The following is a 23,366-nucleotide window of genomic DNA, read 5'->3' as shown; positions in this document are numbered from 1 at the left end:
TTTCAAAGAAAATGGCCAAAATCTAGAGAACTGTTATTAAATTGCTAAAATTATTTGATCCATTAGGTGACCTAACAATACGTGTGGACAAATAATAAATCTAAGCTATCTAACTCTTACAGGTACAGAATGCGGTCGCTTTAATTACAAATCGAAATTATCGGTTTTACAGAAAACAGAAAACTTTATTTAACAAAATAAGTACATTGCATGGTTGATCATTAAAAGTTACATTATGGTCATAAAATTCATAAAACAATCTGTTTCCGTAACTGTACAAAAAGCGATCGAAGTTTCAACTTTAAACACGATTTTCTCGAAAACTATCCACCGGAGAAACATTTAAATAGCATTAATGTAATCAGTTCTCATGTCCCTTTAAACCAACTTAGTACAAATTGGTAAGAGATAAATCTTCGCGCGTTTTCGCCCATTTGTTTCTCAGTGTTTGTGTTATGTGCTTAAATGTGACAATTGTGTTGTTAATTGTTTCTTTCAGTAACAAACGATAAATATGCATCATAAGTGACACCATAGACTAATCCGATATGACAAGGACTGAAAATGATTCAAGACAATGTAATTGACCCATTTTATGATGAAAACCTTTTATTTCTGGATGAGTCGCCAGGTTGCCATTAATAGACAATAATATCTGCTTTGATCTCAGCTTACAATGTCATTAATATCTGTTTGATATTTTCAGCATTTGGTTGCCATGGTCATACCTATTTGTGTTGAACCATATCAAATTTTCATTGTAACTCATTGAGATCGTTTTAAATTGTGCTTTAATCTCTGAATCATTTCTAAATGATTGAATCAAAATATGAATCAACCAGGTTAGTTTCAATGTTTTACATGTTTCAATTTCAATAAGTTAACTTTAATTTATAATTTAACCAAATATGAACCAGATGATTTGTACAGAGAAGCTTTTGATGAGTGGAACCAGATCAATGTGATTCCAATCATTGACTTGTCTGGAGAGGAATCAAGTCACGATGTCAACACTGAAGAAGCAAATCAAAGTGATTTAAGTGAGGGAAACGTCAACTTCGGTAAACCATTGATATACGACAATGTTGGCCCAGTTTGCTTGGAAGAGGTTGATCAATATTTTGGTCAACTTGATCTATCCCAATATGAAGACAAGATAGTTCCAGTTAAACATTACTCTTTCCTTCAGCGAATCACTCGGAGAATCACTTTTAAGGAAAAATGTCTCAAAAAAAGCCTAATATCTGAGAGGAATAAAATTTTCTGCCTTGCTTTGGTTCCTTTTGACAACTGTAATCCCTGGCATTATCGTTTTCTAATCACAATTTACCAACAATTAACCAACTGTAATCCAAACGAGCCAATACCCAGAACAGGACCTCACTGGGAAACCATTGGTTTCCAAGGGATTGACCCAGCAACCGACCTAAGAGGCGTCGGTATATTTGCTCTTTACCAGCTTCTCTATCTAACTCTTTTACCTGAATGTTCATTATTGTGCCATGATATCTACTCTTTATCATTGGATGCCATTCAACAGTTTCCCTTTGCAGCAATGAGCACAAACATTACAGCCATTGTCTTGCAGCTTTTACGCTCAGGAAAACTAAACAGATATTTAAACGCTCAATGTAATGCATTGAAAGTGGCCAACAGTCTCTATTGTGATTTATATTACCAGCTAATCAAGATTTGGAGTGAAAAAAGAGCAACAATTAAAGATGCTGGTTTCATATTGAAAGGTAAAGTAACAATTAAGATAAATTATAAATTGATTGTTATTTCTTTTCATTCAAACAGAAGTCAAAATTAAATGCAACAAACATCTGAATAAAGTCATTGGAAGCTCAGCTGGTTATGGAGTTGGGAAAGATGGTCGACTTCAGTTGAAACAAACCGAGTTGATTCAATTTTCAAATCTTGGTAACGTTTTCGATGACAATTGAATTCAGTAAAAGATTCAGGGTTCAGGGCTGAGTAGACTTGAAAGTAAAGAAACAGCTGAACGGGAGGAATTGAAGAGTGAAAATTAAAAGATGATGAGAAAGGTTTAATGTTAATGGACAAATTGGTTTTGGTCTGTGAGAAACAGATGAGCTGTTTAGATACCAAAAGAGTAAGAAAATGATTGTACTGTAAAAAACAGTTCTAATTATCGTTCATCATCTTTCCTTGTTTCACAGATCATCTCATCATCTTTACCAGTTAACTTGATTAGTGAGAAAAGGTTTAGTGATGACCTTTTCAATCTTTTATTGGATAAGGTCAATAGATGAGGAAACCAAAATTTTGATGGATAAATAGATTACTATTGAAAGAGATGAAAATAAGCTTAAAAAGGATTGTTCAAGGGATTGATACAAGTTGATATTAAATTGTTAATTTTAATGTTCAAATGTATTATAACTGTAAAGTATTTGATAAAATTTGAAAGATCAATTTTGTTCCGGTAAAATTGAATCAAATTGTTGAGGAGAGAATGGATTTTGAAGGGAAAAAGGATAAAACAAATTCACCTTTTTCTTGCCTTCAAAAAGAAGGCTAAATAATGGATTTCATTGTAATAATTTTGGTTTTTGGTTAAAAAAAGGTCACTTTATCTTGAAATATTACCTTTTCTCACCCAAGAAGGTAAATGATGAGTTGAGTGAGCTTTCTGGTTAAATTGATGGATGTATTAGTTAAATACAAAGATTGAAAGGTTGAATCAATTTTGAGATATTTTCAGGGAATGGGTAACAATAAGGTTGAAATCTGGTAAACCTAAAAACCAGACAATGGACAAGTTTAATCAACAGATGAGTAAAATGATTTCCCTGGTTATTTGGGTTTGATATTTTTAACCCAAATTTTCATTTCTACCTTTTTTTGTGCGTTTTATCCAGTGATGTTGATTAAATGTGAAAATAACGCAACAAATGATTATAATTAACCATAAATGATGATGAAGAATGATTTGCCTTATTGCAATTGAAAAAGATGGTCAAAAGTTGTATTACATGAACAACAATTGACCAACTCTAATGAACCTATCATGCGTTTCAAAAGGATAACAGTTTTTTTATATATTTATTTCAATAAAAATATTTCTTCAATTGATTAATGGTATTTCCATCATTACAGTTATTACTGTTGTTATTACATATGATTAACTGTTGTTATTTTTGAGAGGATTTTTTGTTTCACCAGTTTTTTCATCAGGCCTAAGCCTTCTGATTGGGTTCCGTTGGTGAGTTGAAGACCAGAAATCGGGTAACTCTTGTTGACCTTTTTTTAGACGGACAATCAAACGGATTTCAAACAATGAACCAATTTAGATTTAATTTTTTATCAATTTTTACTTTAAAATTAGCTCTGAGCTTGGACATTCAGTTAACCCAATTATTTGACTATATTTAACAATTAAGGATTGGCAGGGTTTAATCAGATTGATGTATTTAACAGCTGTATAATTGTACTATCAATTTTGTGAATCAGTTGGTATAATTTGAGAGAGGAAATTGAATTAATCAATTGATTTGCTTTTCCTCTTGATTTCTTGGCACAATAGTGAACTGTTGATTTATTAGATGTAACACAATGCTTATTAACTAAACAGTAATAAACAGTAAAATCTTATGGGTTTATTAAGATGAAAAGCAAAAGCTCGGTGAGGATAGGTTAACACTTCAAGTTGAAACCGTTTGTTTTGCCTGTTTCACAAATTTATCAAATTATCTTGATTGTTTCACCTGATAATTATCATTTTACTATCGTTAAAATTAAACATGTGTATTGTTTCGCATTGAAGCATCACTAGAGTCATGAAAGAATCATCAGGCGAAACCAATTCAATGAGTTAACCGAGCAAAGAAACGGTCAATCACTACTCTTTTTTGTTGTTCAACAAACGACAGATAAAACAAATTCAATCCATTTAGTTGTGTTTATCATGGCAATTTTGGTTCAACTGTTCAACCTTAAATGTTTATTGCACTTGGAGTTGATTATTGGTGAAACAGTCACTAAAAGAAAACAATAAAATGAATAAATAAACAAAAACAATTTATCCTCGACTTGATCATTTAATATTCAATTACACTTGAACTTGCTGATTGGATCTACTCTTTATATCGAGTATTTGATATCTGATTCTTTCTAAAGGGTGGATACAATGAAGAGTTGCCCGCTTTTTTTGTCAATAGTCTCAACAATTGTTTACTTTTTAATTGTAACACAATGTAATTTATTAAAATTAGTGAACCAACATTGAACTCTGTTTATTATCAAGTTTAAATTTAGTGGTGACTAGGAGCGGATAATTGTGATAAATGATGGTGAACAGTTTGACATCCAACAGAGTCTATTATTGACTGGAAAGCGTGATAACTGTAATTACCGTTGGTAAAACTGAAGAAACGTTTGCTTTGCAATTATGATTCCTGATTTTTTCAGCTACTGAATGGAGGATGGGTGATGAACAATTGGCTTCCTGGAAGTTTCCTAGTTGATCTAATCTGTGTAAGAAAAGCATGATGAGTACAGAAAATGTTTAAGAGAAAGTAAGAAAAGGATGAAATGGAAGACAAAGCTTGGTGAACCTTTCTTCTGCTGTTTGTTTCAACTTTTGCATTCATCTTCTGCTCTACAACAAAAAAAAAGGTTTACTTTTTGCTTCTTCTGCTACCATTTTAGTTGTCATCTTTTTCCTTCAGTTTTCGAGACACAGTGCTAATCAAGTATACCAATCAGACATACTAATTAGCATTCAGTTGATAAAAATCATCTTATTCATTGAAATACGCTTATCATGAGATACCTCTAGTGAGGAAAAGTGAAAGCTCGATTGTATTCAAATTAGTCTTTTTTATGAGAAAGGTAACTATCAACAATCAAATTAACTTGACTTCATTAGACTAACAAGATGCTTTTTTATTTCACAGAAAAGGATGCAATTGTCGCAAAATTAGTTATTGCTGTTGACATGTTTGGATGATTGGGGTCATTTTGAGCAACCAATTTTGAGCAAACCTTTTTTGAGCAAAGCATCTTAAGGGCAAAAGGGGTTTAAGCAAAAGTCTTTGTAATTTAAAATTCATCTCAAATCAATTCAATTCATTTCTTTCCTTTCAATAAATCTATCTAACAAAATGAACCAAGAAATTAAGTTTATCAAATCTACTCGTGGTGTTGATTTATTAGTTTTGCACAATTAAGTTCAATATATTTTAATATTTTACCAATATTTTTCCAGACCGAACGCAATGTAAAATGTTTGCTCAAAAGATATCGCTCAAATCAGCTTTGCTCAACCGCGAGTTGCTCAAAATCGGTTGCTCAAATTAACCTCTACGGTTTGGATGCTTAAACATGAAGTATTGTTGGACTTGGCCTACAGCTATGTTAGCTATATAATCGGTTCCCTGTCCGTTCACCACACTAATCCTTTGAGTAAACAAAAGCTTCAACTTCAGCTTTTTTCTTTCTTTTAATTTTAAGTACGAGTCAATGTTAAGAAGTAAAGTTTAATTTTTGGGTTAATCAAACCCCATCATATCAGTACAAAGGTCTAAGTATTCAGTTAACGGAATAGCGTTATTGATATAACTATCAGTATAAAATTATCAAAAATAAGATTTTTTCTACCTCTTTTTGTTTTGATGAACTCCATTGTGAACAAATTCAAAACTAAAAGTGATTATCATTGCCTTATTCTGCCCTCTTTATACTTTATACTTGATTGGTTTCATGTGTTCATGATCTGTTCATGGCATATTCAAAGCATATGAATTTTATTAAAAATTAGATCAAAATATGTTCATTCAAAGCTTCGATTTGAAACAACTAATTGATAATCTCGAAGTAAAGCTGGAAGATTATTTTTGTCAAGAGCTGTAAAACATGTTCTTGTTTTGTTTGCTCAAGAATTAGTGTGGTGAACGTCCACTATACCATATAATCAAGGATAATTAACTGTACAAGTGTCCGAAATAACAACTGTTATCATTTAATTTTAACCATTTGTCACCATCGAAATGGATAACGAGGCAAAATTAACAATCGACTGGAACAACAAATTGACCCTTTTTTCAATCAATTCAAGTTGACAGTTGGACAGCGTTATTAACGATTTTGTTGGTGTTGATTGTTGCCGAGTTAATTGAACTATTCAACTTGATTTAGACTCTATTTAAATGCTGAGAGTTGAAAGACGTTAACATAACCTTCATATTTACAGTAAAGTACCAGATAGTGTCACTCCTGTGAAATAGCTTATTTACACAGCAAGGGCTATTCAATGAGCAAATCATGTTAAATTAATCAAAACAACTACAGGATTTAAATTAATTGTCAGAAAAGCTTGAAATTAACATCACCAAGCTCCAAAGCATTAATTAAGTTGAAATTCGCAAAGATATTCAATTTTCTTGATAAAATCTTAATCATTTCAACAAAAACTTTCTTGATAAGAAATGTAAACAAAGGGATTGAGGGGCCATTGATTAATTTAGTGACATTATCTGGTACTGACACTATCTGGTACTTTACTGTATTGTAGTTCAACATCTTTTCTTATCATTATTGATGTTAATTGAATCATTGCTATTAATGACAATTAAGTAATTAATAATTGTTATTCTTATACTGACGTAAAACCAGTTAAATAGTTAAATGAGAAATAATGTTATTAATAAACGTTATTTAGCTATGATTAGATTAATCAGTAAACCAAGAAACCAGAGTTTGTCAGTTGAAAGGTTAACTTTTCAACTGAATTGTTGCAATTGTAATGATCAAAAGCCTTACAAAGTCAACAAGTTGATTAGTTAATTGATATAATTGATCTGACAAAATTTAAACCTTATTGATTGACAATTGAACGGAAATGTGTTCATTTAACTAAATAAATCTTGTCTTGTTGGGTTACAATTGAAGGGATAAAAATTGGTCCGGTCAACCTTGGCGGTCAACAGCAACAATTAACCAATTTAGGTTAATTAAACCTTTTTCAATTATCGTTAAAGTCATTCAAAGGCAATTACAATTGTTAATAATTGATAATAATTAATCGTAATTATCATCATCTTTGAGATGCTTCAATTACAATTGAGCTGAAAAAAATCCTTTTTTCGCTCTTGCTGCTGCTGTTGTTTTGTTTAATTGACCGCAATCTGTTGATTAACAAACAATATCTTACATCAAGTTACCATTATAAACCCATTAATGAAGCTTCATAATGTAAATCATTGTTGGTCAACTCTAATGTCTAACATTAAAGGCAACCAGATCTGAACAACAAAGACTTGAACTTACAATCTCTCATTGATTTAGCTACAATTAGCTAAATAGAGAAACGTTTATAACTGTAACTACTAATTCAATAACATCAAATGGTAATAATTTCCTTCATTAACAAAATCTCTTTTGTTTCTTTCAGATTGGAATCAAGAAGGACAAATTCAAAGCAGATTTTTCGATGTCTAATCACAATCAAGGAATCTTCAACGGAAAACTGTGCAATCCTAAATTCGCCCAATTAAATAACAAGAAAAGTAATTGATTTGACTTTACAACTGGATCCATAATTGGTTACTCCTTAGGCTGTCAATGTTTTGGAGGTGAATATTTGAAGTCCGAAATTCCAAGCCAACTCCATACTATTGACCAATTGATGTAGGCGTTTAATCAAAGCCAGTGAATGGAGCTTTCGTTGATAATGATCATGTTTAACCTTGGCTTGATTCAGACGTGACTTATTAACGATAATTGTTATCGAGTTGAAAGATGATTTACCTTTATTGAAGGAAACAAATCAAGATGGAAATGGCTGAGCAAATAAATCGTTTAAAATGAAGCTTACTTGGACTCTCTTTTTTAGGGTTAAATGTTGCGTTCATTTTTTCTCCATCTTATAATTGACTTTTAATCATGAATATTTTAAATGATTTAATCATCGATTTGACGTAAACCTGATTCACTTTCAAGCTTGTTAATTTAGTGGCTTGGATTGGCGGTGTTTTGCGTTTCCATCACTTTCATCGTCATCATCATTATTGAAATAAATATCAATTAGTAGACTGATTAGACGGGTTAATTGTTGCATTATAGATTACAATTTTTAATAAATCAATGACCGAACTTTTAACTTGTCAGTTTTTAGGCCAATACTGAGTAATCCAAGAAAATTGTATTCAATTGAATGAGTTTCATTTTTAATTTTTACAATTTTGTTTTCATCGTGTAACCTTTTCCTTGCCATTGTTTTTCATGTTAAACTTGCCTTAAATCAATTTTTTACATTCACTTTAATTGTCAATAGTAATAAATGATGAATTAATTGTCTCTTTTGGTACCAAATTAATGAATGAATCAGGTCAAATCATGGTGATTGTCTTGGTAGTTAAAAGGGATCTGACAAAAGGTAAGGAAAGCTAAAATCAATTCAATGTCTTTGAGAACACAAATTCAGACTTTATTCCACTTACTCTGATTCATTGTGTTAATTTTAAGAATCAAAGTAACAATTAAGATAAAAATACTCCAAAGTAACATTAATCGGATTGACAATTGATCCAGATTAACGGACTTTAATCAAAAATACGAACCAGAAAAAGGCTAACAGCAGAAGAAAATTGTTATCCAAGGTAAGTAAGGAACACACTTCAGCTACTCTTTTTGATATCAATAAGGACAACTTGTAACCTTACAATTAATTTCAATTTAAATAAATTTTGGTTTCTTTTCCTTTCCATTGTTGATTGTCAATATTAAAAATTGAAAAATACGTCCAACATTGAGACAAACCAGGGTTATCATTAGTCTGTAAAGTACTTCTCATTAACAGGTATTAGAGACCAAAGGTTTTATTGGTGAACACAAACAATCTAAATATAAACAATTTAAGAGAAGGTTTAATATTGAATTAAAAAATTAGATCAAATAAAACAATAAATAAATTAGATTTTAACATTTCTGTAAATCTGTAATTGACTGTAAACAACAGCGAAAGGCTATTTTCACAGCAACTTGTTTATTTATACGATATTTTTATATACACTTTGAGCTTTATTTTTTGCATAAACCGGAAAATTTTTTGTCTACTTGATTGTTTAATGTTACCTGTATCTCTAATACAATTGTAATCATCAATTGCTTATTTAGTTTCACATCAACAATACAATCTTTGTTTAACTTTCACTGTAAATAGTCAATCTAAATTGAGAGTCAATCAGGTTAAGCAGTTACAGGACAAAAACAAAAGGAAACAGTCGACTTGTTCAGGTAAGAAATTAAAAAAACACCAAGATGGTTAGGATTATAGTTATCATCATTACGATGATGGCGATGATGAAGTTTCTCTTTTTGACTATCTCTTATTGTCATCCTGTTTTCATTTCTTCCAACAGATAAGCTCAGTTAACACAACTCGTGTCTATTTTGCACGTTTTGTTCATTGAAACACAATCAACTTTCAACAATGTTAATGTGGCTCATTTGGCTGGTTAAAGACAATCAGATGGTTTACCAGTTTAATCAACAACAATTAGAAAGTACCAAGTAACACCACTAATAATAGAAGCAACAGTGACAAACAGCGAAACCAAACAAACCTTCAAAGTCAAGTCCAGATTGTCATCAAAGATGGTCCATTTTTTTGGCTTCACCATTAATAACTTGTATTGTAACCACTCTGTGCTGCTATTGTTGATGGTCAAACATAGTTGGAAGCGTAATTTAGGTCCAAATGATTGTGATAATTTACCCTTTGATTACCAGTAGTTGTGCAGGTTTACATTCAATAGTTGAATCTCAGGGCATGAAAAAAGCCAAGTCATAGCAGCTTCATCACTGTCACAATCATGCACAATAGCAATGATAGTTAATGATAACTATGTTGATCATTAACTGTCCATTCATCTTGACCTTGGTCAATTTTAATGTTTAAATGTGAAAAAGTGGTAAAAAGAAGGAGAAAAAGCATCAATATTTGAAGGTTCCGTTTACATTTTTAACCATTTAAACCAGTAAATTGAACCGTCAATGGGCTATTTGGTTGTCTACTTGATCCTATCAATTACCCATTAATCAGACAAAATGATTGGCCATATTTTTAACACAAATATGTTAACAATTGTAAATAGTGAAGATGGCCAGTTATAAATAAGCAAACAAATTGAAAATGGTCAAGTGAAACCAAATTCATTATGATAAGTTACACATTGACACAGTTACATACTGACCATTGAAAGTGATAAACTTAACATGTTGATGCCAGTTTTATGTACACTTTTAGGTTAATGGGACAGTTACCAACTTGATTGTTGGTTAATTTTGAAACATTGTACTTGTTAAGATGATGTTGATAATGTTGTTGTTGATGATTCTGATGATGTTGATATTGATGGTAATGATAATGATACTGCACTTTTCATGTTGTAAACAGCATTGGAAAGGGTAAACATGATTCCGTTAATAGTGTTAAGGTTAAATTGAACAAATTAAACTTTCACCTTACAATTTCAGGTCAGTGTTGTCATAAAGACGAAACAGGAAAATAGAGAAAAAGCGCAACATTTTCACAATTTTACTTCTTCGTTCAACTCTTTTAATCAAGTTAACCAGCCAAATGAAATGTAATCATTTAAGATTACAATTTATCATATTTTAACAATTTTAAACAGTTAATCACGAACCTAATCATGGATTTAATGAATGAAACATTTAAATGTTACAAGAAAAAAAGTCACCAAATGAATCCATTTTTTTCTGCTTTCTGCCAAATTAAAAGCAATTTAACGTTTGAAGTACAACTCGAATCAATCATATAAATATATTAATAATAGCCGATTGTAATTGACTTTTCATAATTAAAAACGTGATACAATTAGTAGATTATAAACAGTCCACTCTGGCCCAGTGGGTCAAAAAAGGTTCCTTAAAGATGCCTTCTCTCGGTTACTTTCCTCTTTTGTTTTCACGTTTTTACTGACATTAGTTTCCAATTTTTTGCCTTCAATTTACGATTTTTACGCTCATCTAATAATAAATGTGATAAAATAATATAAATGATAATAAAATTTAACCGAAAAGAGTGAAAAGCAATTCACTTTCGAGCGATTGGGTTAAGGTCTTAACAGTATTTCTGGTATCTCAACCTTTTACAAGGATTTTTGAGAAAATTTTATTCATTTTTCAAGCTTTTGTCAATATTTTTCACCCAATCTTAGGTTTCTGTTCTTGGGCAAGTTAAAATGCCATTCAGTTGGTTTGATGAAACGCAAAGTCGATTCACTTTCTGAAAATGCTGCTTTTCTAGAAAAGGTTCAGTTGGATATTTGGTAAAGCATGGAATATGTTTTTATAATTTCAACGATACAATGACAATTTTTCGTGTATTCAATGATGAATCGCATGATGAATTAGTCCCTTCATGATTCTTAATTGAACATCAAATACTGATAATCAATACTGAACTGAGCGATGGTTAGCAAACAACAAATATTTAAAATTGAATAATCAATTTTTGTCCAAGACCAGCAAACCCAAAAATACACAGCATTTGGGTTATTTTGCTGCAATTATTTCTTAATAAATTTTATTCCAGTTTCAAAAGATTTAAAGTTAATCTTGAATTCAATTAGTTCAAATTGTCAATATAAATCATGGTTAATTGCAGTTAACAAAAGTTGTCTTCAAACGGAAGAAATTAACTTGAGTGGTTTAATCTGGTTGTGAAAAGTATTCATTGAAAAACAAATGGTTTTTAATAAAAGCTATTTATTAATACTAATTATGAATAAGAGGCAAAAGTGACATTTGATGTTGAAATTGAGGAAAGAGTTGAATGTTTACAACGGAAGAGTTGAACATAATTGATCCTGACTGGGATGACAATTGTTGGCTTTAAGTTGACTTAAATAATAATGATGATGATGAAAAAGGTAGACGAGAAAAGGTGATAAAAAAAGGTAATCTTGAAGTAAAATTTGAAAAATGAGTAAATAGACAAAATGAGTTGAATGAGACTAGTTGAAGGTAAAAAAAAGGTAAATGTAAAGATACCAATAATTGTCTGTTGATTGTTGTTAATTTTTGTTTATGCATCAGTAGATTGACGTTGATTGTCTGCTTCTGGCTTGCAGTTATAATCAGGCAAAATCATGGTTCATGATCACTTTTTTCATGATTAACTTGCATTCCTTGTTGCGTCTTGTCTTCAAGTAAATGTTGGTTAAAGGTTTGAACAGTTTACAATCTTTTACTTTACAATATAAAAATGACAATTATGATGATTACGACAATGATGATGATTGTTGGGAACAAAAGTCAATTATAAACATCAGCATTGGTATCACAGGTTTTTAAAGGTTAACATTTAATCCACTTGGTTAACGGCTTTTGTTGGCATTTACATGTTTATCCAAGATGGTTAATTGTCAATTTACAATTTAAATTGTATCCGACTTGGAATTTAAAATTAGAGAGAAATGATTATGTAAAACAATCTTCGTAATTACAGTTGCTTTTATGATTAAGCCATCGATTGTTATTAAAACAGTTCATTGATTGAGTTAACATCATTAAGATGACTTAACCTTTGATTGTTCAAGCTAAAAGGTTAAATTGACATTTCAACTCGTTTTTTTACTTTCATCTTTTGTTTTGTTTCATTTTAAATTTCAATTATTTGAAGAGCAAAACGTTTCAAATTAAATCAATTTAATTTCATCATTAAATAATAGTACAGTTATTACATATTCATTGTTATTATCAATAAATATAATTTTAAAAAATTTGCGCATCAACATTGGGCTGAGAAGGTTAAAAAGCTCAAATCTCAATCGGTTTAAAGGTTTAGGTTGATAACCATCTTTTAAATAATTTGGAAACCAGTTTGAACAATAATCGTCAGTCTAAATTAATTTTCAATTAATCTTGAATTAGTTTTGAATTAATCATGAATTAAACACGAATTTATCTTTAATTTTTCTCTTCATCTTCAACACTTGCCATTTAGTAAAGAGATTTAGAGGCAATCGAAACCTTTCATCTAAATTATATTTAATATTTATGAGCATCATAATAATGATTAGAATCTCAATTAACTAATATTTTGCAAACTCTTTTTCTGTGTTTTAGTTTTTCAATTTGATGGTCAATAATTTGAATCATTTGATATAAAAAGTAGAAGCTGAAATTGTAACTGTAATATTTTGAATTGGAGTAACACGAGCAAACGACATTGTCTTGCATTGTAACAATATAATAAAAGGCTAATCTAAATTTGACTGTATTGTAAAAAAGCCTCACAAGATTAAGTTGAAAGAGCAATAATAGTGCCAATAGTAATAGTGAAACACATGGACTGGAAATTGAATGTGTGTGCGCTAAGGTGTACTGAATGGCTGGCATCAAATAAGTGTGTTCAAGTGTTGTTTATGTAGAGAGTTGTGTAAATTTGTTACTATCAAGCATCTGTCCAATGGTAAAGGAAATGCAAAAAGAAAAGAGAAGAGAAGAAAAGGCAAAGAAGGTGAAGCAGAAGAAGATGAAGATGAATAAGGAAGGTGAAGGCGCGTGGATAAGGTAAAGGTGTGCGTAAAATGGTTGAGCAAGCACGCGTTACGCGCTGCATATTGTTATTGACTTGAGTAAGGTTTTTTTTCATCCTCTTTTTTTGTCTTGTTTTTGCATTTTGTTTCCAAAGGTTTTGTGTTTCTATCGGCAAGGAAATATGTCTTTAGGCTATTTTAACTTGAGTGAGAAGGAGAAGAAAGAGTGAGAAAAGGCAAGCTGGACAAGCAGTAACAGAAGGTTGTAGATGCCAAAGAAGGTGGGAGGAGAAGGGAGAAAAGATAAGACGGTGAATCAAGATACATATACAGTGTGTTGCAAGATTTTGTCAAAGCTTACATTGTACGAAAATCGTGAACAATGATGTTGTTGTTGTTGGTATTGATGATGATGATGATAAATAATGATGAAAAATCAGGTCCCACAGGGTGTCGTGCATATTGGTTAATTTTGTAGGTCAATATTTCAAAATTTAAAATGCTCTGAGAGATGTTCGACGGATTGGTGTATTTCCTGAAGTTGGAGTTGATGGTTTTGTTGACGGTGTTACTGGTGACTTGATGTGATGACTATTGGATGGTGAAGATTTACTTGTTATATGCTGGGAACTTTGAAGGTAATTTGGATAGCGGCTTGTTTTGGTTGTTGGTGAATTATTGTTAGTGTTGTTACCATTGGTTATGTTGTTCAAGTTGCAACTGCTGTTGTTGAAATGCCTTGATGAAAGGGATGAGTTAAGGTAAGAACTTGTACTAGGTGATCGAGTTAAATTTAAACTTAACAATGATCGATTAGGTTTAATTGGACTGTTTCGAGAGTTGCTTCCATCATAGGCCAATGACCGACGACGGGTGACTGAAGAGTGAGGATTATGCTGGTTAGAGGTATGTGAGACTACAGGTGAAACACATTTATCGGTACTATTAAGTGTGCTGGAAGAGCTACTTGTGCTACTGTGAGTGGTGCTACTAGAGGCTGTGGTGATGTTGCTCAATGTTGTGGAGGCACTAGAACGCCGAGCTAAGGATCGATGGCCATAAGGGGAACACCCATTGGGTAAACCATTGTAGTGCGGTGATGAACCATTAGGTGATCCACCTGCACTGCTATTTCCTCCTCCTAAAGAGGTCCAAGGTTCAGGACTTGAAAGGGAACTACGACTGACCGGTGTTGAGCTTAAACATCTTCTTAGGATGGGTGTGGAAGGGACGCTTTGTTGACTAGATTGACTATTACGTCGACGTGACATACTCTCTGAGGGTCGAGTATCCATTGGCAATAAATCAGAAGGTGAGATCTCTTTAACCGGGTCTGATCCATTTCCGTGTCGCTCTAAAAAGTGTTGTAAAGTATCCCAGCCACCACCGACTCTAACCATTACATGGCGATCTTTTAAAAGCTATAAGAGAGAATGGAAGAGAGAAAAAAATTGAAACAAAAATGCATTAGAAATTTATCTTGAAAACAAAAAGTAAACAGAAAAGAAACAATTGTTAAAAGTAAAAGTGTCACTCAAGTTAGATGTAAACAAATGATTATGAATGATGATGATAATAAAAAGTCATCATTCTCATGACAATTAAAGGTAATAAGTAACACAAAAATAAATAGAGAATCGAGTTAATCAGAAGCAGATCAATCTTGAGTAAACGTCATTTTTGGGTTTCTTTTTTTAGTCTTATCTTTATCTCTTTGTGCCTATTCGCAATCTTAATGAAAAGACTGTTGCACTTTAACAGTAAATCTGCCAGGCTCTTTGCTCCTTCATCATCATCATCTTTTAAAGTTTTAATCATCTTCTTCTTTTCGTCAAGTAGCTGTCATCTCTAATTTCTTTCTCCTTCTTTTCCTTCAATCAGTTGTCCCACATTTTTGCCATTTCTTATTAATAATTTCTGGTTATTCTCTCCTTCCATCATCTCCGCTATTCAGTATTTTTCGTGATACACAATTTTTCTTTGACCATAAAAACGGGGCAACCCGAAAGTGTAAAATGAAAATTCTGGTTTATCAGCCTTGGATTAGCCTCTTCGTTTCACTGGTTTCCAGTCGATTGCTCTACTTGTTTATCCTTTTATTTTGAACTCAACTCTTAACTCATTTCTTAACAATTTTTCTCTTCCTTTTTTTGTCAGTTTAACTGAAATGGCTAGCAATTGAGCAACAAATTTAATACAAAATTTTTCATGCTTTGCTTTTTTTTCGCTTTGCTGTTTGCTACCTTAAAAGATTTACAATAATTGAAACCCTTCCTTGCTCATTCCTCTTCCTTATCTTTCAAGCATCTTTGCGTTTTTTATGACTCTACCTATCGAACTTTGGTATGGATTTTGACCCAAACTCTTGTTTTTGCTAAACAGTTTCTTGTTTTGATGAGCTTCTCAGAAAATCAAGATAAACATGATCCTTGTTAAACTGTCCGAAACTGATCAACTTTCATAGGAAAACATAAACACAGCAAGGCAATCAGGGGGAGTTTTCAAGAAACCAAATGGGAAAAGCCAATTGTGAAAAGATAATTGCAATTATCTTGTGGTAAATATCAAAAGTAGATAAACTAAGCTGCTGATAATTTGGGTAAAAATGCATTATGGTAATAATTTGACGAACCCGAACGAAAACAATTTTACCAGCGATCCGGTATTTTCCTTCAGCTAATCGTTGAATCCCATGTTTGGCTTTTTTGCCATAATATGATTTGGCAATCAACATGACCTTTAAGAAAGAGAAAGAAAAATAAAATTAATAAGAAATCGAAACAATCAATTTGAAAATAAATTCAAGTAATGAACGATTAATTTCATCACTGTTATCAAAGAGTAATAGGAATCAAGTAAAGAGCAAGAAAAAAAAGTAAAGGTGAAACTGGATTTTAGCGGAAGAAGTTATCCAAAAAGTTAAATAACAATGTGCTTCAAATAAAACGAGTTGTTTCATGAATCAAAGTAATCCTTTCAATTGATATTAAATATGATTAAATTTAACGATATAAGCAAATACTTAATTCTATGGTAAGCCATAATTACTAATATCATGATTAAGGTGAATAGAAATTAAAAGAAAATGAATAAATAAAGGTTTTTGTTCATTTTTTTTATGACTTAACAATTGGAACAATAATCTGATGAAAAGAAGTAGAGAGAAGAGAAACAAAAAGGTTCAATTTTTTTGCTCAATAATAAGCATAACTGGAATGAATTTGAGTCTATTTTTTGAGGAACAAAATTCACCTTAATCTTTAACCGATTCAATTACAAGTTATTTTAACATCAATTGCTATCAGATAAAAGCGGAAACGGTTGTCAATTTTATAAAAATTCAACACCATGGCTATGAGTATTGCAAGATGAAAAATTGATCAACAACAATCATTCCAGATTAACCAGTAAGCCATGATTATCATCAAGTGGCATCATGATAAATCATCACATCAGGATCCTTAAATGTGGTTCCTCCTCACTATTATTTTACTGCACTTTAAATCTATTTCTTCAATTTTATCTTCTTTTTCATTTCTTTTTCACCTTTCATCTTCTCTTTCCATTTTAGTTTCCTTTCTTTAACATCTTAAGAAGGGGAAGAAGATGAAAAAGAGCAAAAACTAATTCATTGTTTACCTTTTGATCAAGCTGTGAAACAACTTTCTCCGATTCCTGGCCAAACGGTGTTTGAGATGATGTTTCCGTGGATTCAGCGGAAGTACTACTGATTGAGGTCACTGATGAGGCTCTTCCAAGGTTTTCTTGACTAACAGATGACCAACCATCAACACCATCATCACCGGTATTTATTGAACCAGTATCACTTGATTGTCCACCGGTTAGATCACCTGAATCAGGTCTTTCGGAGCATTTATCAAGATTATCTGTATCATCACTACTATTGGTTTCATTATCCTCATAACCAAGGATCAAATTATGATTAACATTATTATTGTTGTTGTGAAGCTCGTTGTTATCATCTTCAGAGTTGAGATTATTTTTCAATGTAACAGTGTCATTGGTTGAATTACAATTAATACTTGTTTTATCATCGATTACATTGTTAGTCTGGTTATTGTTGTTGTAGCTATGAATTGTTGTCAATGGCGTTTTATTATTTGCCGATTTAGCTTGCATTTTCATTGATTGAAGTCGCTTTCGTCGTCGTAACATTTCTCGTTCCAATTCTGCTTTCTCTTCGGCGTCAATTTCTTGCTCAAATTGTACCAAACCTGGTGCTGGGGTAAACATAAACTTTTTACATGCTATTCGTGCAACCTCCAGTAAACAGAGGACAACATTTTTTGGATTGTTGTGTAAAACTAAATCCTCTGATTCAAACAGAACACATTCACGAACATTTAATTTACGGCACCATTTAATAAAATTAGAAACATTATCTCGAGCATAGAAGGTTTCACTTTTAGCATTTTCCCAGCATTTCATGGTTCGAGCACATATTCCATTGGACGCAGGTGTTCCATTTATTGGTGAATGACCATTTAGTGGTCCACCATGGTTAAAAGAAAGTCGTCGCCCATTTTGATAATAACTGTTAGATCGATATTGTCCTTGATCACCATTAGAGGTTAACTTTAAACTGTTACTTCTATTGTTGAAAAAATTATTTCTGAGAATCATATCAACATTATTGCTAGTTGTGGTGTTGGCTTTCATATCGCTGGTATTATTAATGTTGTTGTTGTTGTTGTTGTTGCTGCTTTGATGATTATTATCGTTTAAATTGTTACTCAGATTATTATTTTGCTTAAATGGACTGTTGCAGTTGTTATTCTGAGAATCAATAGAAGCAAGCTTCTTTTCATCAATATCACATTTTTCTTCAATTAATTTGGCCAATTTACACACAATTACACCATTATCCAGTTTGGACATGAAATTATTGGCGTCAATATCATCGATATCCATAATAGCTTTAAGCCAATCTGAAAGATCTTCTTTCATGGGAATCAAATACTCTTCTTGTAGCTCAGCGATACGAGTTTGCGGAGCATGATGATGGGGACTGTCCGAAATGTGATTAACTTGATGTTGTACATTCCGAGGGTGATTAGATGAATGATGATGGTTTGTTAACAACGGTGAACCATTAACATCATCCATAATGGCAAAGGTAAAAACAAAATTGTAAACAAATCAATGGGAAAAACAGTCAATCGCAGGTCACAAAAACACAGTTAAAAGATACAAGAGATTTAACCAGGAACCAGGAACCAGTAGTGTGGCAGTCCGTTCATACATCAAGAAAAATATGTTTTCTGTTGACTTGTTTCGATTACTACATAAAAATTAACAAAAAGTACCACTAATTTACCTTCTTACAGCAAACAACAACATGCGACTAACAGTTAAATAAAAGTGGTAACAACAATCTTCGCTCTCACACTCTTTTAAGGGACCATTTAAGAAGAGCAAAACAGCCTAAGCCACACCTTCACTGAGAGAATAATCAATATTTTTTGGCCAAAAATTGCTAATTAACTGACAATCTAATCATTCCAAGATAATAATTGATCACAGAATCCAATTGTAAAACCAAATCATTCTTAATCGTATCCATAGACAAGATTTTAATTAATTTATAACCCGAATCAACCCAAATTTTGTTACCCAACAATCCCTTACAAGCTGATCAATCTCGCCATCTATTGGCGTAAAGTTCTGAAAATCGATGCCGTTATGTGGTAAACTGTCAAGCACATTTGTTATTGTTATGATTAACAGTATCATTATTATTATTAATTTACTAATATTCTTTATTTTGTCATAATAGGTTATCACCATTGTACATTTATAATCATCCAAGTGAAACACCCAAATGAAAACTATCAACTGGTCTCTTCGAGAGTAGGCGGGAAAACAGTTTAGTTTATGGATAATAACAATCTCATCTTAACAATAATTATGGTTTGAGTCGATAAAATCTCAGGCATTTTATTCACTCCTTTCTACTTTTGCTGTTCTCCCCCTTTCACAGGACAAGTTAATGAACTGTACTGGATTCCATGTCAATTTCAACTCTACCATGATAAGGCATGGCAAAATGGTGTTACATATTAAAATCTTCAAAGGGGAAAAGGACCAAAATGATCGGATTGCGAGTTAATCTAGTCTCTCCTAAATAATTAAAGGTAAAGATAGAGTCAATACTCTTCTTGAGTAATGTTTTTTCGTTGCTTTCGTATATATTTTCATTTATATCTTTGGTTTTTGCGTTTACCGATGAATGTTTATTTTGCAATTACAGCCAATTGATTTACCCAGCAAACAAACTTCCTTACTCTTGATTTCTAATGTTTAAGTTGATTAATGGGTAATATCTTAACTGTTAGGATGATACATTGTGATTGTTATAGCTATTAACCTATTCTCTTCTAATTTGTCTAGATTGTTGCGCCAGAGGTTGACTCCAGGACTAGGAAAAGATAGCAAAAATGGAGAAAGAAAAGGAAAGAAATTTCCAAATAAATACATGAAATTAATTGGCAAATTTCAATCTAAACCAGGCTGTGAGAATAATCTGTTGATTTGGATATCGTAATGTTTTGTTTCACATGTGACGTCCCATTCGATTGACGATTGTAATATTGACAATTACAGATGAAAACAAAAGTCAATCCATCAACCTGTCAATAAGAGACAAACATGTAACTGACTGATTGGTGAGTTTAATGGGTTGAAATGGGAATTATAAGGTCACTAATGATTGGGACAAGAATCAATTGAACTTTTTATTATTCAATAAACGTGATTAGAGATTAAACTTTAAAATTTGGGTAAAATTTCCAGGTTTCACTCAGTCAATTGGCGGGTAAATAATATCCAACTGATCCACATTTTCTGATGTCTTCTCACGACCACATTGATTGATTTATTACAATCAAATTTATTAATCTTTCTAACGTAATTTCCGTTTTTTTTTCTTGCTAATAGATATGTCTTTCAACCTTTTAATCTGCTGTTCATTACCATAATATCCAATCTCATGGTACGGAAAGCTGATTAAATGCTATCAATCTAATTCATTTAATCGGGAATCATGTTGTGCAGATATAAAGGCTGTGTGTTATGGTGAACCACCAACTGGATTAAAGACGACTAAAGTTGATACATCCAAGGGACAAATAATGATCCATGTAAATGATTTCAATAGAGACGGAACTAACGCAACCATTATAATCAACATACTGTTGATCGTTAAGTTTACTGGTTAATTGGATTGAATTTAGGAAATAACACGCATTTTGTGCACCAAATGTAATGTCAGCCATGATTGTGCCTTGACTTGTCTCTTCTAACCCACAGCCTGTTGTATCTTAAACCTAAAGATGAAAAAAATCAGCAGGGATGTTGTAGCTAATGATTTCATCTTTTAATTTGCTAACTACATTTGGCTTCTCAACCAAGGAATACCTAACAACAGCGTCTATCACTGTCAACCAGTCATTTAACAAGTCGCCTTCAATGAACCATTGATAATGTTTTTATCAAAGAATTATTCAATCTGTGATTCAATCATTTTCCCCGATAATGTATTTGCATACAATTTCCTCTCTAACATCTCTGTACTTGGTGGTGGAAAAAATGGTGTCAATTCTTCATCTATCATCACTATCATCGAGTAATTGTAATCAAGTTTAATCTTTCTCTCTCACCATCTTCTCAATCAATTAACCAATTCATCTCTATTTGTGTATTCATCAACAGTAAACCTGTTGAGAAATTATTGCTTTACCTGTTTAATGCTCAGTGAATTGGCTTGTTTCCTTGATTTGTTGATTTAAATCAATTACATTATTCTATTATTGTAAACAAAGGGGATTGAAACATAATTAATCATCTAATTTTACTTCCATTTTTAGTTGGTATTGATTGGTAACCCTAAGGCAATTGGTATAAATGTGCTAAAAAACTTATTACACTTGCCGTAAGATCACATTTGAATAAACAAATGTACAAATCATTTAAAATTAAATATTCAACTGATTCCTTTGATTTCACTTTTAAATTTAATTTGATTGTAAGTGTATAAATGAATGTATAAATATGAAGAATGATAAACAAATATTGACCAGAATTTAAATCAATCCAAAAAATGTGCTCTAAAAGCAAAACAACAATTTTAATTGTAATTTGGTTTATTTTCTGGTTTTTTTCTGGATGAAGTTTAGTTTAAACGGAAAAGAGGTTTTATTTTCAGGTTAAGCTGAAAAGATGATGAAGATGAAGACAAAGATTAAGATTACAAATGAAAGGGAAGATGAAGAATGATAATGATGAAAGTGAGATGAAGATTGAATGAATGTTTGAATAATTATAATGGTGAGGTTGGCCTGTTTCATGTTGATCACAAATTAAGGATTGGCTTTTAACTTTCTCCAGGTTAACTCTAAATGGTATTATTATTTCATTTAACATTCAATTGATTAAAACAAACTCTTACCCAAACTCATCTTCAATCAGCATCTAAATAATGGTAATAGCTTTAATAAGGATGATGATGACAGTAATAAGAAACAAAATAAGGTTTCTATTGATTCAGCCACATTTTTTACTCAATATATCAAAATGGTTGCTAATTTTAATTCCCAAAAATCAATACATAATAAGATTATTGATTTAATTTTGATCCCTTTTCCAGATTAACCAATAGTCTTTCATGTGAATTATCTCAACAGTTTGGTTGTAGGTAATTCACATAATCATTGATTTTCCCTGTGATCACCTCAGTGTGTTTATAAACAGATGTTAATTATCTTGATATCACAAAAAAAACAGGTTGATTTATTGTTGAATGTTAGGATTGTTACGCATTTGGATTGAACTGATTCTGTGTTGGATGGCAAATGTTAAGGTTTTGATTGAATCCATTATTTGATGCAACATAGAGTCTACTCCTTTGACTAACCCAAACAATCAATCAATTGATTGTGCACATTGTACTATTGACGACAATAATGTTAACCTTGATTTATTAATTATTCTTGTTGATCAAATACTCCGTGTGTGAGGTAATTGGTTTGGATGTGAATTGTTGGTGTAATCAGACAAATGTAAACACGATGAAAGCAAACTGCAATGGGAAACTTTTCAAATTATCTTGTTAGTCTTTCCAATGGGAAAACATGATTGTCAACTTGCTGATGATCCTGTATTGTCCTGTTAACTGGCTAATCGATTCAAGATGAACTGAAAATTATATTTCCTTTAAGATAAATTATCCTCTTACATTGTAATCATAATGTTTTCTGATGGATCATTGCGTGTTTCAAGTAATTTATACATCATAAATGTTTTGTTATTGATCGTCAATCACGAATCACAGCAAATATATAAAATGGGGTAAAAGGAAAGGACCGATTGCACTCATTACAAACCAATAACCTAATGTCCAAATAGTTTCCGTGTTGTCCCGTTAAACTGGTCAACATGTGAGAAAACATGAATTTGGTGGACTTTCAAAAAATGAAATTTTATACATTTAGCTTGTAACAATATCGATATCTCAGGAATAGTTCACAGTTGTAACCACATGCACCAATGATGGGAAACGCCATATTTAGGGAAAATTTAGTACATTAATCCATTCGTCTTTTAGTTTGTGGCTGTTCGGGATCATAACTTGAGAACCACTAATGCTAGAGAAATGAAACTTGAACCTGAGAACCTTCCAGTTGAAGTATCAAAGCACCTTGTCTCAAAGTCATTCAATATCATTGGTTCATTCGATCTCTAAAGGACACTTCAAGGCTCATTTGTGCAAGAGCCCAAAATTTTTCAATATAAATAATACTTTTTACAGAAAATAAC

The 23,366-nt window shown here is 31.8% G+C and overlaps 2 protein-coding genes and 4 long non-coding RNA genes across 8 annotated transcripts; 4 read left to right on the top strand and 2 right to left on the bottom strand.

The window, feature by feature from the left end:
• Positions 1 to 721: 721 nt before the first annotated feature.
• Positions 722 to 2,396, top strand: LOC107370964 (ELMO domain-containing protein 3-like). 2 transcript variants are annotated; one of them, XR_001570726.3, is made up of 4 exons: positions 722 to 842; positions 918 to 1,742; positions 1,801 to 2,116; positions 2,184 to 2,396. XR_001570726.3 is itself a non-coding variant. In XM_015938915.3 (3 exons), exons 1-3 carry the CDS (start codon positions 830 to 832, stop codon positions 1,944 to 1,946), a joined length of 984 nt encoding a protein of 327 aa, XP_015794401.2. In that variant the 5' UTR covers positions 722 to 829; the 3' UTR covers positions 1,947 to 2,396. The 2 variants fall into 2 exon arrangements, 1 of the variants encoding a protein (XP_015794401.2); XM_015938915.3 differs by having other exon boundaries at positions 1,801 to 2,396.
• Positions 2,397 to 5,939: 3,543 nt separating this feature from the next.
• Positions 5,940 to 8,322, top strand: LOC112539932 (uncharacterized). Its single transcript, XR_016199647.1, has 2 exons — positions 5,940 to 6,026; positions 7,418 to 8,322. It is a non-coding gene; the product is annotated as an uncharacterized LOC112539932 (long non-coding RNA).
• On the bottom strand, positions 8,062 to 9,024 carry LOC149093253 (uncharacterized). The gene is made up of 2 exons (XR_016199646.1): positions 8,466 to 9,024; positions 8,062 to 8,391 (listed from the first exon to the last, which is right to left on the bottom strand). It is a non-coding gene; the product is annotated as an uncharacterized LOC149093253 (long non-coding RNA).
• Positions 9,025 to 9,033: 9 nt separating this feature from the next.
• LOC112539931 (uncharacterized) lies at positions 9,034 to 10,870 on the top strand. The gene is made up of 2 exons (XR_003083923.2): positions 9,034 to 9,261; positions 9,387 to 10,870. It is a non-coding gene; the product is annotated as an uncharacterized LOC112539931 (long non-coding RNA).
• A 1,812-nt stretch (positions 10,871 to 12,682) lies between these two features.
• LOC107371587 (uncharacterized) lies at positions 12,683 to 18,889 on the bottom strand. Of its 2 annotated transcripts, XR_016199645.1 has the most exons (4): positions 17,172 to 18,889; positions 16,165 to 16,269; positions 13,894 to 14,953; positions 12,683 to 13,773 (listed from the first exon to the last, which is right to left on the bottom strand). XR_016199645.1 is itself a non-coding variant. In XM_089268860.1 (3 exons), exons 1-3 carry the CDS (start codon positions 18,657 to 18,659, stop codon positions 14,027 to 14,029), a joined length of 2,520 nt encoding a protein of 839 aa, XP_089124986.1. In that variant the 5' UTR covers positions 18,660 to 18,889; the 3' UTR covers positions 12,683 to 14,026. The 2 variants fall into 2 exon arrangements, 1 of the variants encoding a protein (XP_089124986.1); XM_089268860.1 differs by having other exon boundaries at positions 12,683 to 14,953.
• Positions 18,890 to 19,210: 321 nt separating this feature from the next.
• On the top strand, positions 19,211 to 21,551 carry LOC107370935 (uncharacterized). The gene is made up of 3 exons (XR_001570714.3): positions 19,211 to 19,687; positions 19,944 to 20,218; positions 20,490 to 21,551. It is a non-coding gene; the product is annotated as an uncharacterized LOC107370935 (long non-coding RNA).
• The last annotated feature ends 1,815 nt before the right edge of the window (positions 21,552 to 23,366 follow it).

This window comes from Tetranychus urticae, chromosome 3 (genome assembly GCF_039701765.1).
Source record: "Tetranychus urticae isolate SD_2017Ah chromosome 3, NJAU_TeUrti_SD_1.0, whole genome shotgun sequence".
Taxonomy (NCBI): domain Eukaryota; kingdom Metazoa; phylum Arthropoda; class Arachnida; order Trombidiformes; family Tetranychidae; genus Tetranychus; species Tetranychus urticae.
The sequence above is the reverse complement of the archived record's forward strand: the minus strand, read 5'-3'. Positions and strand labels throughout refer to the sequence as shown.